The sequence below is a fragment of the Oncorhynchus mykiss genome, chromosome 21 (genome assembly GCF_057628025.1).
Source record: "Oncorhynchus mykiss isolate SJ-2025 chromosome 21, ASM5762802v1, whole genome shotgun sequence".
Lineage (NCBI taxonomy): Eukaryota > Metazoa > Chordata > Actinopteri > Salmoniformes > Salmonidae > Oncorhynchus > Oncorhynchus mykiss.
This window is the reverse complement of record NC_143042.1, coordinates 22,967,501-22,977,872: the sequence shown is the minus strand read 5'-3', so window position 1 is coordinate 22,977,872 and position 10,372 is coordinate 22,967,501. Positions and strand designations below refer to the sequence as shown.

The following is a 10,372-nucleotide window of genomic DNA, read 5'->3' as shown; positions in this document are numbered from 1 at the left end:
CAACTAGCTCTCAAGAACCCAAGGGGGCCCAAGTGGGTTTACAGCTCCCCTCTCCTGGATTCTCATAACATAAGGACCACAGCTGACTCCACGTTAAATACAATCCCGACACTGTGTTATAACGTTTAGAAACGTTAAAATAAATCCACAACTACAACTATTCGGCAAAGTTTTAAATGCTAAACAAAATCTACAAAACGTTATCATACATTGAGCAGCGCATTGATTTATTATGCGAAGTTAAGTAAACCATGCAGCAAATGACACCCCTGCGGTGAATCACTGTTACCTGCTTTTTGTGATGAAATCGCAACTTTTTTGAAGAAGGCTATCTTTGTCATGAAGAATAACTTTTCATATATTGGCCATCTTGAGAATCAATTTCAATGCAGAAACTCTGCCAGTTCTGCACACCTGCACACAGGCGAATCGCTGAAAAAGGTTAGACGACAGTTTTTTTAGGTCCCGCCTAACAACGTCTGTAACCTACATATGCTAATCTATATTGAAATACTGTAAAAGTAAATAAACAACCCTACTCAAACTAATATCGGTTACCCAGAAGTAAAATGATCTAGACAGTTTGTCTCTCCCTTTTCTGTCCACGATATAATATATTCAAACAGGACTACCCAATGAGAATTACTACTTGCCTTGGACATTAATATATTTTAGCCTACCGGGTATTGTTGAGATGTGAGAGCGGAACTACAGGGGAGAGGTTGGGTTGTTGCAGATTATGGGTTGACAATAGTTGAGGCATTATTCAGTCAGGTTTATCCTGTTGTTTCTCTCCGTCTTTGTGTGTTTGTTGGAAGATGACGGGACTGAAGGGTTAGGTATCAGTTATCAGAATGGGGAAGGAGGTGCAAAACTAAACAGGGGGACCAGCAACTAAAATACAATGATTCAACTTTTGGAAGGAAAAAAACTAAGACAGCAAAGGCTGACTTTAAACACATAATTTCTTTAATGTTTGATTTACACATCATTCAGACTCTATACACCACAGATATGCAGCTCAGAGGGAGGAGAGAGGAGAAAGAGAGGGATAGAGAGAGAGAAGGGAAAGGAGGGGAGAGAGCGAGGGGTATGAAGAGTGGGAAGGCGAGAGAGAGCTGGAAAACAGGTATTGGTGGTGTTCCTGCCCGACAACATTGCAGACACATGCCAGACCTCACAACAGCTGGATAGGTGTATAACATGTCAGTTAACCACAACATGTGATATAGAAATTTGATGCCCCACTGAGCAGTCGTTGCATCAACGTCTGTGAATCTAGTCGGGCAGGGACCCCACCCTTGTCTGACATTTAACACACCTGAGCATCTACTACACTGTCGAAGATACGCCCCAGGGTGTGGCCTATAGATGGGCCCGCCCCAGTCTCAAGAGTAGACAAAACACATACCCTCTGGGGACAGAGAGAGTATAGGGGTATGATCTCAGGGCATTAGGGCCAATAACAAGCCTGCTCCGACACTCTGGTGTCTCAGAGAATCACAGATCTATAAAACACAGAACTGTGAAACATTCAGGAGGTGCTGCAGAGTTTGAAGTCCAGAGTTTGAAGTGAATCCTATCTTTTTAGACAGGAATATCAAATTCTGAGTGTGTGTGTTTTCCATGTTGGCAGTGTGTGTCTGTGCTCCCCATGTCGGTATAGGCTGTGTGTGAGATGCTGTTAGACTGAGGAGACATCAACACACTCCAACCCCCTGTACAGAGGGAGTGAAGGGTCTGTTACTGTAAGTTACTTAGTAGCACCAGGTGAATCGGTTTGTCGTCCGCACACACACATCTATGTGACTCCACTCTGTGTATAGTCCCACAGCCTTATTGACAGGTGCCAGGTCCAATCAGGAAGGTTTATAAGTCCCAGCAGATGAAGAGTTATGAATCAGGATTGGTCCACAGGGAAGGTGTGTTAGTCCTTCCGTTGAAAGGTTGTCCATATAATTGAGCAATCACAGATGAAATAGTTTGACTTATTTTACGCTTATATTTATTTTATATACTGCATTTATTGTTATATCAATTTTCATGTAGGTTTTAAAAAATGATTAGAAAAGGCAAAACAAGAGTATAACAGAATGACACTTACATAGTGCATCTTTTCTACTGCTTGATTATCATGATGTATTATGTGCTTGGATGGATCAGGTTCGGATGGCACTGTATAACACTCCTCACTCTTTAGTTGTGTGTTACAACTCTTCAGTTTAACTTCTGTTTTAAACATTTTTTTGTATTGATTTTAGCAGAATGCCTGAGAGAAGACAACAGCAACAGTCACATCACTAATAGCTAGCTAGCCAAGCCTCAAACATAGTCAACATGCTGTAGATAGCTAGAGCACAGAGCTGGATGGGCAAGCCTTCTCTTGCCTGCACAAACCCACACATTACTGACCATTGACCAAACCCAATACAATAAGACCTCAGAGAAAACAACCTGAAGCAAAGATGGAAGCCAGCCATGCAGCCATACCACCAGCAGATGGAGACAAAGAGCACTTAACCACCACCAAACTCATCAACTGCTACAGTATAGTATGTCCATTTGTCCAAAATGGCTTTGTTTCATAAATTCACCTCTTCGAGAGGTTCACCTTTACATCCATTTGGATAATAGTTGACTAAGGAAAGGAGATAAGGAGAGGAAGCTATTTGGGGGAAATTGGACATGTAGGTGTTTTTCAGTCGCTATAAACCATCCCATCAAAATTCCCCAAATCACCTTTGCATTACCTTATGTCGATGTGGTGTAAAATCATTCCCATTTCAATCTTACATTTTACAGGTAGCCTGGTTTTCCAGCTCTTCCCACCAAGAGAAACACTATCACAATTCGACACAGTCATTCGTCACCACAGAAATGCCTTTGTTCTGTGAGAGTTCTGCCGCAGAAAGTCACATTGGTGGTGGATGGGATAGGTTAGCCTCATGTCAAGTCTTTTGACACCTACTGAAAAGCGCTATATATTATATATATATACACACACGTTATATGTCTGCAACGCATAATCCGTTTTTTGTACCAGCAACACATGAACACACGAGCGGCGAGCAACTATGCTAAGCGACGTCTCCACTGCGATAAACAACGTTATGATCAGCTCCACGGCAAAAGTGAGCGCCAACACAGGGAGAATACAGCCATAGAACACCCAAACAGTATTGGTCTTTGGTCAAAATAAAGGATTTAAAAGTATACTTTCAGAGCAATAAAAAATAAATACAATTTCAATACTCCATTGGTCACTCTTATTAATTCATATTGTGCTCACTTGGGATTTTTTACATCTCTTTACATATAATATTTTCATTTTTATATACTTTTTCCATCTATATATTCAAATCCCCCATGCGCAAAGTACACTATACTCCAAGTCTCCAACTCTCTCTACAGTGCAAGACCTCACCAATATGGCTGATGAATGGAGAAGACCTCACCAACATGGCTGATGATGAATGTATGTTGAAGGCAATGCGTGGTTAACTTAATGACAGGAGACATTTCGCTGAGGTTTAGCACCACATACAGGAGGTCAGGAAGGGCAGAGACGGCCCCTCTCACGGAAGCACTTCTATGGAACTCTGAAGAAAACAAACTCGATCCTCCCGTCCAGTGGAAACACTGTGCTGTAGAATGAGGAACCTTTACAGAGAGAAGAACCCTTTAAAGAACAGTGATGCTATTGTTGTAAGGAAATCGTATCTGTTGCAGACTGGTCTTGTTCAGACCAGCTTATGAATAGCAGTGTAAGTCTCTTTAGACCAGTTTAGGGCAAGTGGTTCTGACTGTTTCAAACTAGTTTGGGGTAGTGGTTCCAATCGGTCCATACTTGTTTAGGTAGTAGTTCAAACTGGTTCAGACCAGTTATGGGGTAGGGGCTCACACTGGTCTAGGAGTAGGTGCCGGCCACAGCAACCTGTTTCTGGGCAAGTCGTCGTAGCTCCTCCCTGATGGCCTTGATGAGGGAGGCGGAGCTTTGGGCTGAGGGGGAGGACTCGTCTAGGGGGAACTCTGGAGTGGGAGGGGCCAGGAGCATCGGGGGGACAGAATGGTCTCCCAGAGAGGAGCTGGGCATCTGAAACACAGTGGGGGAGGAGAACTCAGGGAACGACAGCACCTAGAGAGAGAGAGAGAGAAATAGAGACAGGGTAAGAGCTCGAGAGATAGGATGAGAGAGAAGGCAAGAGTCAGAGATCAAATTACTCCTCTGTAAACTAGATTACTCCTCTAGAAAACAAATGTTTCTCTCAATCTCTGACATGTGGCACGCCCAAACAGTCTCACATGCTGACCAGACAGCACACGTGCGTGCGACCATAGTGTGCATGTTGATTTTGTCCACCCACACCAGACGCGATCAGGACACACAGGTTGAAATATCAAAACGAACTCTGAACCAACTATATTAATTTGGGGACAGATCGAAAAGCATTAAACATTTATGGCAATTTAGCTAGCTAGCTTGCTGTTGCTAGCTAATTTGTCCTGGGATAAAAACATTGGGTTGTTATTTTACCTGAAATGCACAAGGTCCTCTACTCCAACAATTAATCTACAGATAAAAGGGGAAACCGAGTTCATTTCCAGTAATCTCTCATCCTTCAGGCTTCTTCTTCTTTGGACTTTATATGGCGGTTGGCAACCAACTTTAAGGTGCATTACCACTACCAACTGGCCTGGAGTGTAGACCTTAGTTCATCTTTCAATCATACATGGGTGTATGCTCCTAAAAACCAATGAGGAGATGGGAGAGGCGGGAATTGCAGTGTGTTAAGCGTCACAAACAGAACTAAGTTCTATTTTAGCTTCTGGCTACGCTGACACTGGTTGACGCACGCCAGCTGTGTGGGTGCAATGATTGAATAACATGTATGTGTACGTTTAATTTGCGACGCGAGCGGTGTGGTCAGCATGTCATGCTGTCCCTGTCGGTCATCATGTGGTCTGACTCACACTCTCTCTGCTGGCTTCAGGTCTGGAGAGGTCCTGGTCTAAAGGCTGCTGGTTCCAGCTGGAGCCTGTTGGCCCAGAGACACTGCGGCCCACCCCAGGGTACGCACTGATCCGGCTCGACAACCCCACCTGAGTCAGGTGATGCAGCTGAGCACCTGAGAACACAAACAACACACCATGTGTAAGTAATCATTAGATACACACAGTATACACTTACCATACACACATCAATCCCAATTAACACACACACACGCACATATGGCACCTTTACCTGTGCTCCCCCCAACAGGCCGAGGTCTGGAGGAGGAGGGAGGCTCTTCATACTGCCCCCTGTTGGCATAGACAGACTCTTGCAGCTGCTCCTCTGCAGTAACATAGGCCCCCGAACCCAGGCCCTGCCTGAAACACACACATACACCAGACCTTGGAAATGCTGACATTCACTGAATGTACTTCAGCTTGGTTAGTATAGTAACGTCTGTCTCACCTCTGCAACAGGCCTTGTACTGACGAGGGAGACATCCCCAACTCTGCATACCTCTAGACAGGAAGAGGGGAGAGAACATAGAGAGAGAGAGAGAGAGAAGGTGAGATATCGAGAGGAGAAACATTTGGATGCAAAATAGTAATAAGGGGAGAGAGGGAAGGTGAGAGGTTGAGAGAGACAGTATGATTCATATTTCATAGAAGAGACCCTGGGAGTACACGCAAACACACACACCCACACTCTTACCGCAGAGAAGGGGCTGTGTGTGGGGGCTGCGGGGTAGGAGCCCCACTGGCGTGATGGGCGTGTCTGTGGGGAGGGAGAGGGGCTCGGCAGGGCGGGGCTGACCTGCGTGACCCCGACACTGACGCTGCCCTGGGAGGAGGGTGACACCAGGGCGAAGGCATCGTCCAATAGGGAGTGCATCTGTTGCCGCGCCTCCTCGATGGATGGCTGGGGGGGCACGTAGGGCGGCGGGGGAGGGGCGTGGTCAAACACCTCATCGTTAGGGGAGGGGCTGCCGTGGTCTGGAGGTAGATCCGGGTCCGACTGGAGGAGAGAGAAGAGGAGGAATAAGTGTGAGTGAGCGTGTATATGGTGTGTGTGTTGCCTACATGGTGAGGCACACATACTATGCGCACCTACACACACACAAACACACATACTATTCACACCAGCACAAACACACAGTATGCGCATAGTATGTGTGTCTCACCATGTAGGCCACATTGTTGAGTCCAGGGTATTTCCTGTAGGTGGCGCTGTGGTCTGTGAGCAGGCGGTCTCTGTCCGTCAGTCTGTCTGTGTCTGGCAGACTGCCGTTCCCCTGCTGCCTCCGCCGGCCCCGAGGAGAGCGCCTCCCCCTGGCAGGGCAGGGAAACACATTGGCAAAGATTAGTCTCATTCATACAGTCTCACACACTCATCTAATTCAGTCACAGAATTCAGCCTGAGTATGTATTGACCATCACCTCTTCCTGGATTCCCCTGGGGTGGGGGGCGAGGGGGGGTCGGTGTGCAGGATGCTGTCCATGTGGTCATGGGCTGAGTTGTAGAGGCGCTGGGGACACCCTCCCTGCCCCGCCTCCTCCTGCGCCTGCCCGAAGGCATCCAGGATGTCATCCATAGAGGGGAACTCACACTGGCCCCGCCTCTTAGCCCGCTGACGCAGCTTGTTCCTGTGGTGCTCGATCTCTGACTTATGTCTCAGAGCCACCTAGATACACACACACCAAGATTTTAAGGAGTTTTAAGCTGTGTGTGAGTGTTTGTCTGTGCGTCTGAGTGTATTCGCCTGTGTGAGCTAGATGTGTGTGTGTGTGTGTGTGTGTGTATTCTCACCTCTGCGCTGACCCTCTCTGTGAGGGTGGGGCTGTGTGAGCGTTGTGGTGGGCTGGGCCGGGGCTGCATGGCAATCAACTGGACCTTGTTGGCCTGGCGACCCCTGCCGTCAGAAGAGCCTCGGGACAGACGGTCCACGTGGTCGAAGATGGAGGAAGAGGAGAGCAGCTCATCTGGACCACTGCCTGTGGGAGGGACTGGGGAGAGGGAGAGGAGAGAGGGAGAAAGAGATAGTAAGGTAAACTGTAGTAATACTGTAGCAGTAAACTGGATTATTTCTGGCAAGCTGCAGCTTTACTGAACCACTCAACACGAAGGGAGGACTTACTCATCTTATTCCTCCCTATGATCCAGGCCAGAACAAAAAGAAAGGAGGGCGAGAGAGAGGTAGACAGAGAGAGGCAGACAGAGAGGAAGACAGAGAGGAAGACAGAGAGGGGAGGGGGCGAGAAGCATTATCACTTGGTGGTCAGAGATTCATGTTCACATTGCAAGCTTTTTCTCCCCTCCTCTTCTGCGCCCTCCTGCTCCTCCACTCTCTCTCCATCCGGCATTCTTTCCAGCACTCCTCTTTCCCTGTTCCCTCTCACTACCTCTTTCTCTCCTGTGGTTTCTCTCGCTCGCTCTTTCTCCCTCGGTTTTTCTCTTTGATGCAACTCCTTTAATCAGTTTCTCTCCTGCTGAGTCAGTGCATAGCTCTTTAGGACACAGGCACAACACACATGAGCATATACACACTCTCACAATCTCTCCCTCTACCACTTATTCTCCTCTGTGTTTCAGCATGGCCGTTGTAGATAGAACAGTATACATGTAGAGATGACCGGATTCCTCATTCTAATCTACATGACAAAGAATCAAGTTTGTTCCATCGTGGTACATTTCTATCAGAATGTTATGAATAAGGCTTTAGATAAAGAGAAAGGGGCGTGTCTCTTGCCATTCTTGGGCGTTTTGTTTCGGTGCTGTTTCCCCTCGTGGGGCGTGGCCACATGTCTGGTGGTCTCCTCTGCAGACTCTCTGCCACTCGATTGGTCGCTACCTAACGAGTCACCATCTGACGGGGACAGTCTGGCCAATCAGAGAAAAAGGTTAATGTGGGTTTGTGGATTAGTGTGGATGTATCCCTGCTTGTGGATGTGTTACCAACCTCCCCCTACGGCGGTTAGCGCGGGCAGCCTTGGTGGAGGAGCCCTTGGATTTGGGAGTGTTGACATCCCCTCCCTCAGAGGGGGTGGCCTCTTTGATGGGCATAGGGAGGGCACCAGGCTCCTGGATCACCATGATGTCATCCTTACTGTGCTGCCCCAGGTGGAGCTTGGCGAAGTCAAACCCTTTCACACTGGGAGCCTGCAGCTGGAGAGAGAGGGGGGGTGGAGAGAAAGAGAGGGGAAGACAAAGAAAGAAAGAGAGAGAGGGGAGAAAGAGGGGGGAAAGAGAGAAAGAGATGTGGAGGGAAGAGGTAAGGGTGGAACAAGCACATCAAGACATGTAAGTATGCATGACTACAGCCTTATGCCATTCTCATTTTGATGCAATTCCAGTCAGATCACAAATCCACAGTCACCCATGGAGGTCGACCCTCTAATCCTTCACCCCTGCCCCTGACCTTCTGTCTCTGCTGGATGGTGTTGATGGCGTCAGGCTGGAACTCCAGCTTCTCCGAGCCGCACAGTTTCCAGTAGAGGATGATGATGATGACGATAGCCAGCAGGACAGGCACCACCACCCCCACAATCAGCCAGACACTGCTGCTCGGAGTCTCAGACGGGGGCACTGTCAGCGTCTCCACAGCTACAGAAGACAAATACATTATGTACATATACAATCAGCTTACACTTTTATCTAAGCAATATGCTACTGTACATTAGGAAATGAGTGCAGCCAACCTACATGGGCTTACGTTGCTAATCACTGAATAACATAAGTACTACTTATTGAAATCCACACATACGCAAGTGTGCATGCGGCCACGCACTGGTGCGCGAACACACACTTGCGCGGCCGCATGCATAGACTCACGCTGGGCAAGGGGTCTCTGGACGCGGTGCCCCAGTACGATGGCAGCCCGTTGCAGCTCCAGGCGGTTGAGGGTGGCAGCGGTGGCATCAGCAGGAACTCTCTCCCCCCCTGGTCCCTCCACAAAATACACCACTTCCAGAGAACGCCCTGAACCTGCCAGTCTCGACACACGCACCACCTGGAGATAACAGCATGGAGTCAGTGTGTGTGTGTGTGTGCGCGTGTGTGTGAGTACAGCATGTGCATGGGGTAAGGATGCTACAAACAGCACCCATAGTGGGTGCGAGAGTGTATATGTGTGCCGTTTACCTGTAAGCTGTTGTTACCCACGGCCGTGGATCTCTTCCAGCGGCGCCGTTGACTCCCGTCCCCCAGCCCCTCCCCCAGCCCCTCCTCCAGCAGCAGGGCCAGACGGCGCTCCAGACGAGCCTTGAAGCTCCGCTCAGTCACCGTCTGCTCCTGGACACCAAGTAACACTGCAACACACACCAGCAACACTAATGCACTTCTCAAAAATGGCCGTCATGACTGCAACACATAAACACACGCGTGCTGCTCTAGCACGGTCGCTCTCTCAATATTGAGCTTAAGGCTGAAAGTCCCGAAGCTGTAATTCATACCTGTGCGGACCCAGGAGGAGCGTAGATGGTGAGAAACGTTCAGTTCGGGGTAGTGGAAGGCTGGGGAGACAAACACAGGATAGGGAAGATCAGGTTAGTCACTGTTGTCTGTGGGGCGAGTAACTCATTTAGAATGTGTGTGTGTGGGAGTACAATATATGCATACGGTCAGGATGCTACAAACGGCACCCAGGTGTGAGAGTCTATAAGTGTGTGTGTGTGCACATGTGTCTGTGTGTGCTGTTATCTGTGTGTGTGTGGGATAGTAACTGGTGTATAGATGGGGGGTGTGTGTTGGGTGTCAGTGAGGGGTAGATGAGATGTGTGTGTGTGTGTGTGTGTGTGTGTGTGTGTGTGTGTGTGTGTGTGTGTGTGTGACTTACGTTCAGCGATCTGCAGCGCGGGGAAGCCCAGGTAGAAGCTGAACTCCACCGTGCTTAGGTGTCTCAGGTGACCGCTGACCTCTGACCCTAACAGGTAGCCCCGTCCATCACGCAACGCAAACGTGATGTCCACAGGAACCTTCTGGTCACCCTGTGGCTTGGCCTGACCCATGGTGATGTTCAGAAGCTGGAGGCAAACACACAGACACACACACAAACACACACGTTACAGATTGACTCACTTTTTGATTGATCTGAATCCCTTTCCTCAGCTCCGCTGAACCTGCCCAAGTGAATGGCTAATGCACACACTTTCACGGCTACGACTCTCACCTGTACAGTAACATTGCCAAATTCATATGCGCGTCGGCGTGTCTCTGTGTAGGCCATCAGCAATCCTCTCTCTACTCGCTCACTGAAGTTACACACACGCACATCCACGTGACTGGGCACGAACTGCAGCACTGAAAAACACACACATTATAGATTGTCACACTGACAGTACACACACACATTGTCTAATGCAGCACTAAAATGCGCGCGCGCGC

General features: G+C 48.5%; 1 protein-coding gene across 1 annotated transcript in view; it reads right to left on the bottom strand.

Annotated features, from left to right (window-relative positions):
• Window positions 1–947: 947 nt before the first annotated feature.
• LOC110500253 (UPF0606 protein KIAA1549) overlaps window positions 948–10,372 on the bottom strand; it is a 16,425-nt gene continuing 7,000 nt past the window's right edge. Inside the window, exons 6-21 of the mRNA XM_090214284.1 lie at window positions 10,158–10,288; window positions 9,825–10,011; window positions 9,442–9,501; window positions 9,131–9,297; window positions 8,822–8,999; window positions 8,409–8,593; window positions 7,950–8,155; window positions 7,740–7,870; window positions 6,800–6,996; window positions 6,430–6,674; window positions 6,174–6,321; window positions 5,705–6,007; window positions 5,459–5,511; window positions 5,243–5,370; window positions 4,972–5,126; window positions 948–4,135 (exon numbers count right to left, since the gene is read on the bottom strand). Coding sequence (XP_090070410.1) covers window positions 3,908–4,135; window positions 4,972–5,126; window positions 5,243–5,370; window positions 5,459–5,511; window positions 5,705–6,007; window positions 6,174–6,321; window positions 6,430–6,674; window positions 6,800–6,996; window positions 7,740–7,870; window positions 7,950–8,155; window positions 8,409–8,593; window positions 8,822–8,999; window positions 9,131–9,297; window positions 9,442–9,501; window positions 9,825–10,011; window positions 10,158–10,288 — 2,702 coding nt within the window. The 3' untranslated portion in view covers window positions 948–3,907. The remainder of the gene's footprint in view (window positions 4,136–4,971; window positions 5,127–5,242; window positions 5,371–5,458; window positions 5,512–5,704; window positions 6,008–6,173; window positions 6,322–6,429; window positions 6,675–6,799; window positions 6,997–7,739; window positions 7,871–7,949; window positions 8,156–8,408; window positions 8,594–8,821; window positions 9,000–9,130; window positions 9,298–9,441; window positions 9,502–9,824; window positions 10,012–10,157; window positions 10,289–10,372) is intronic.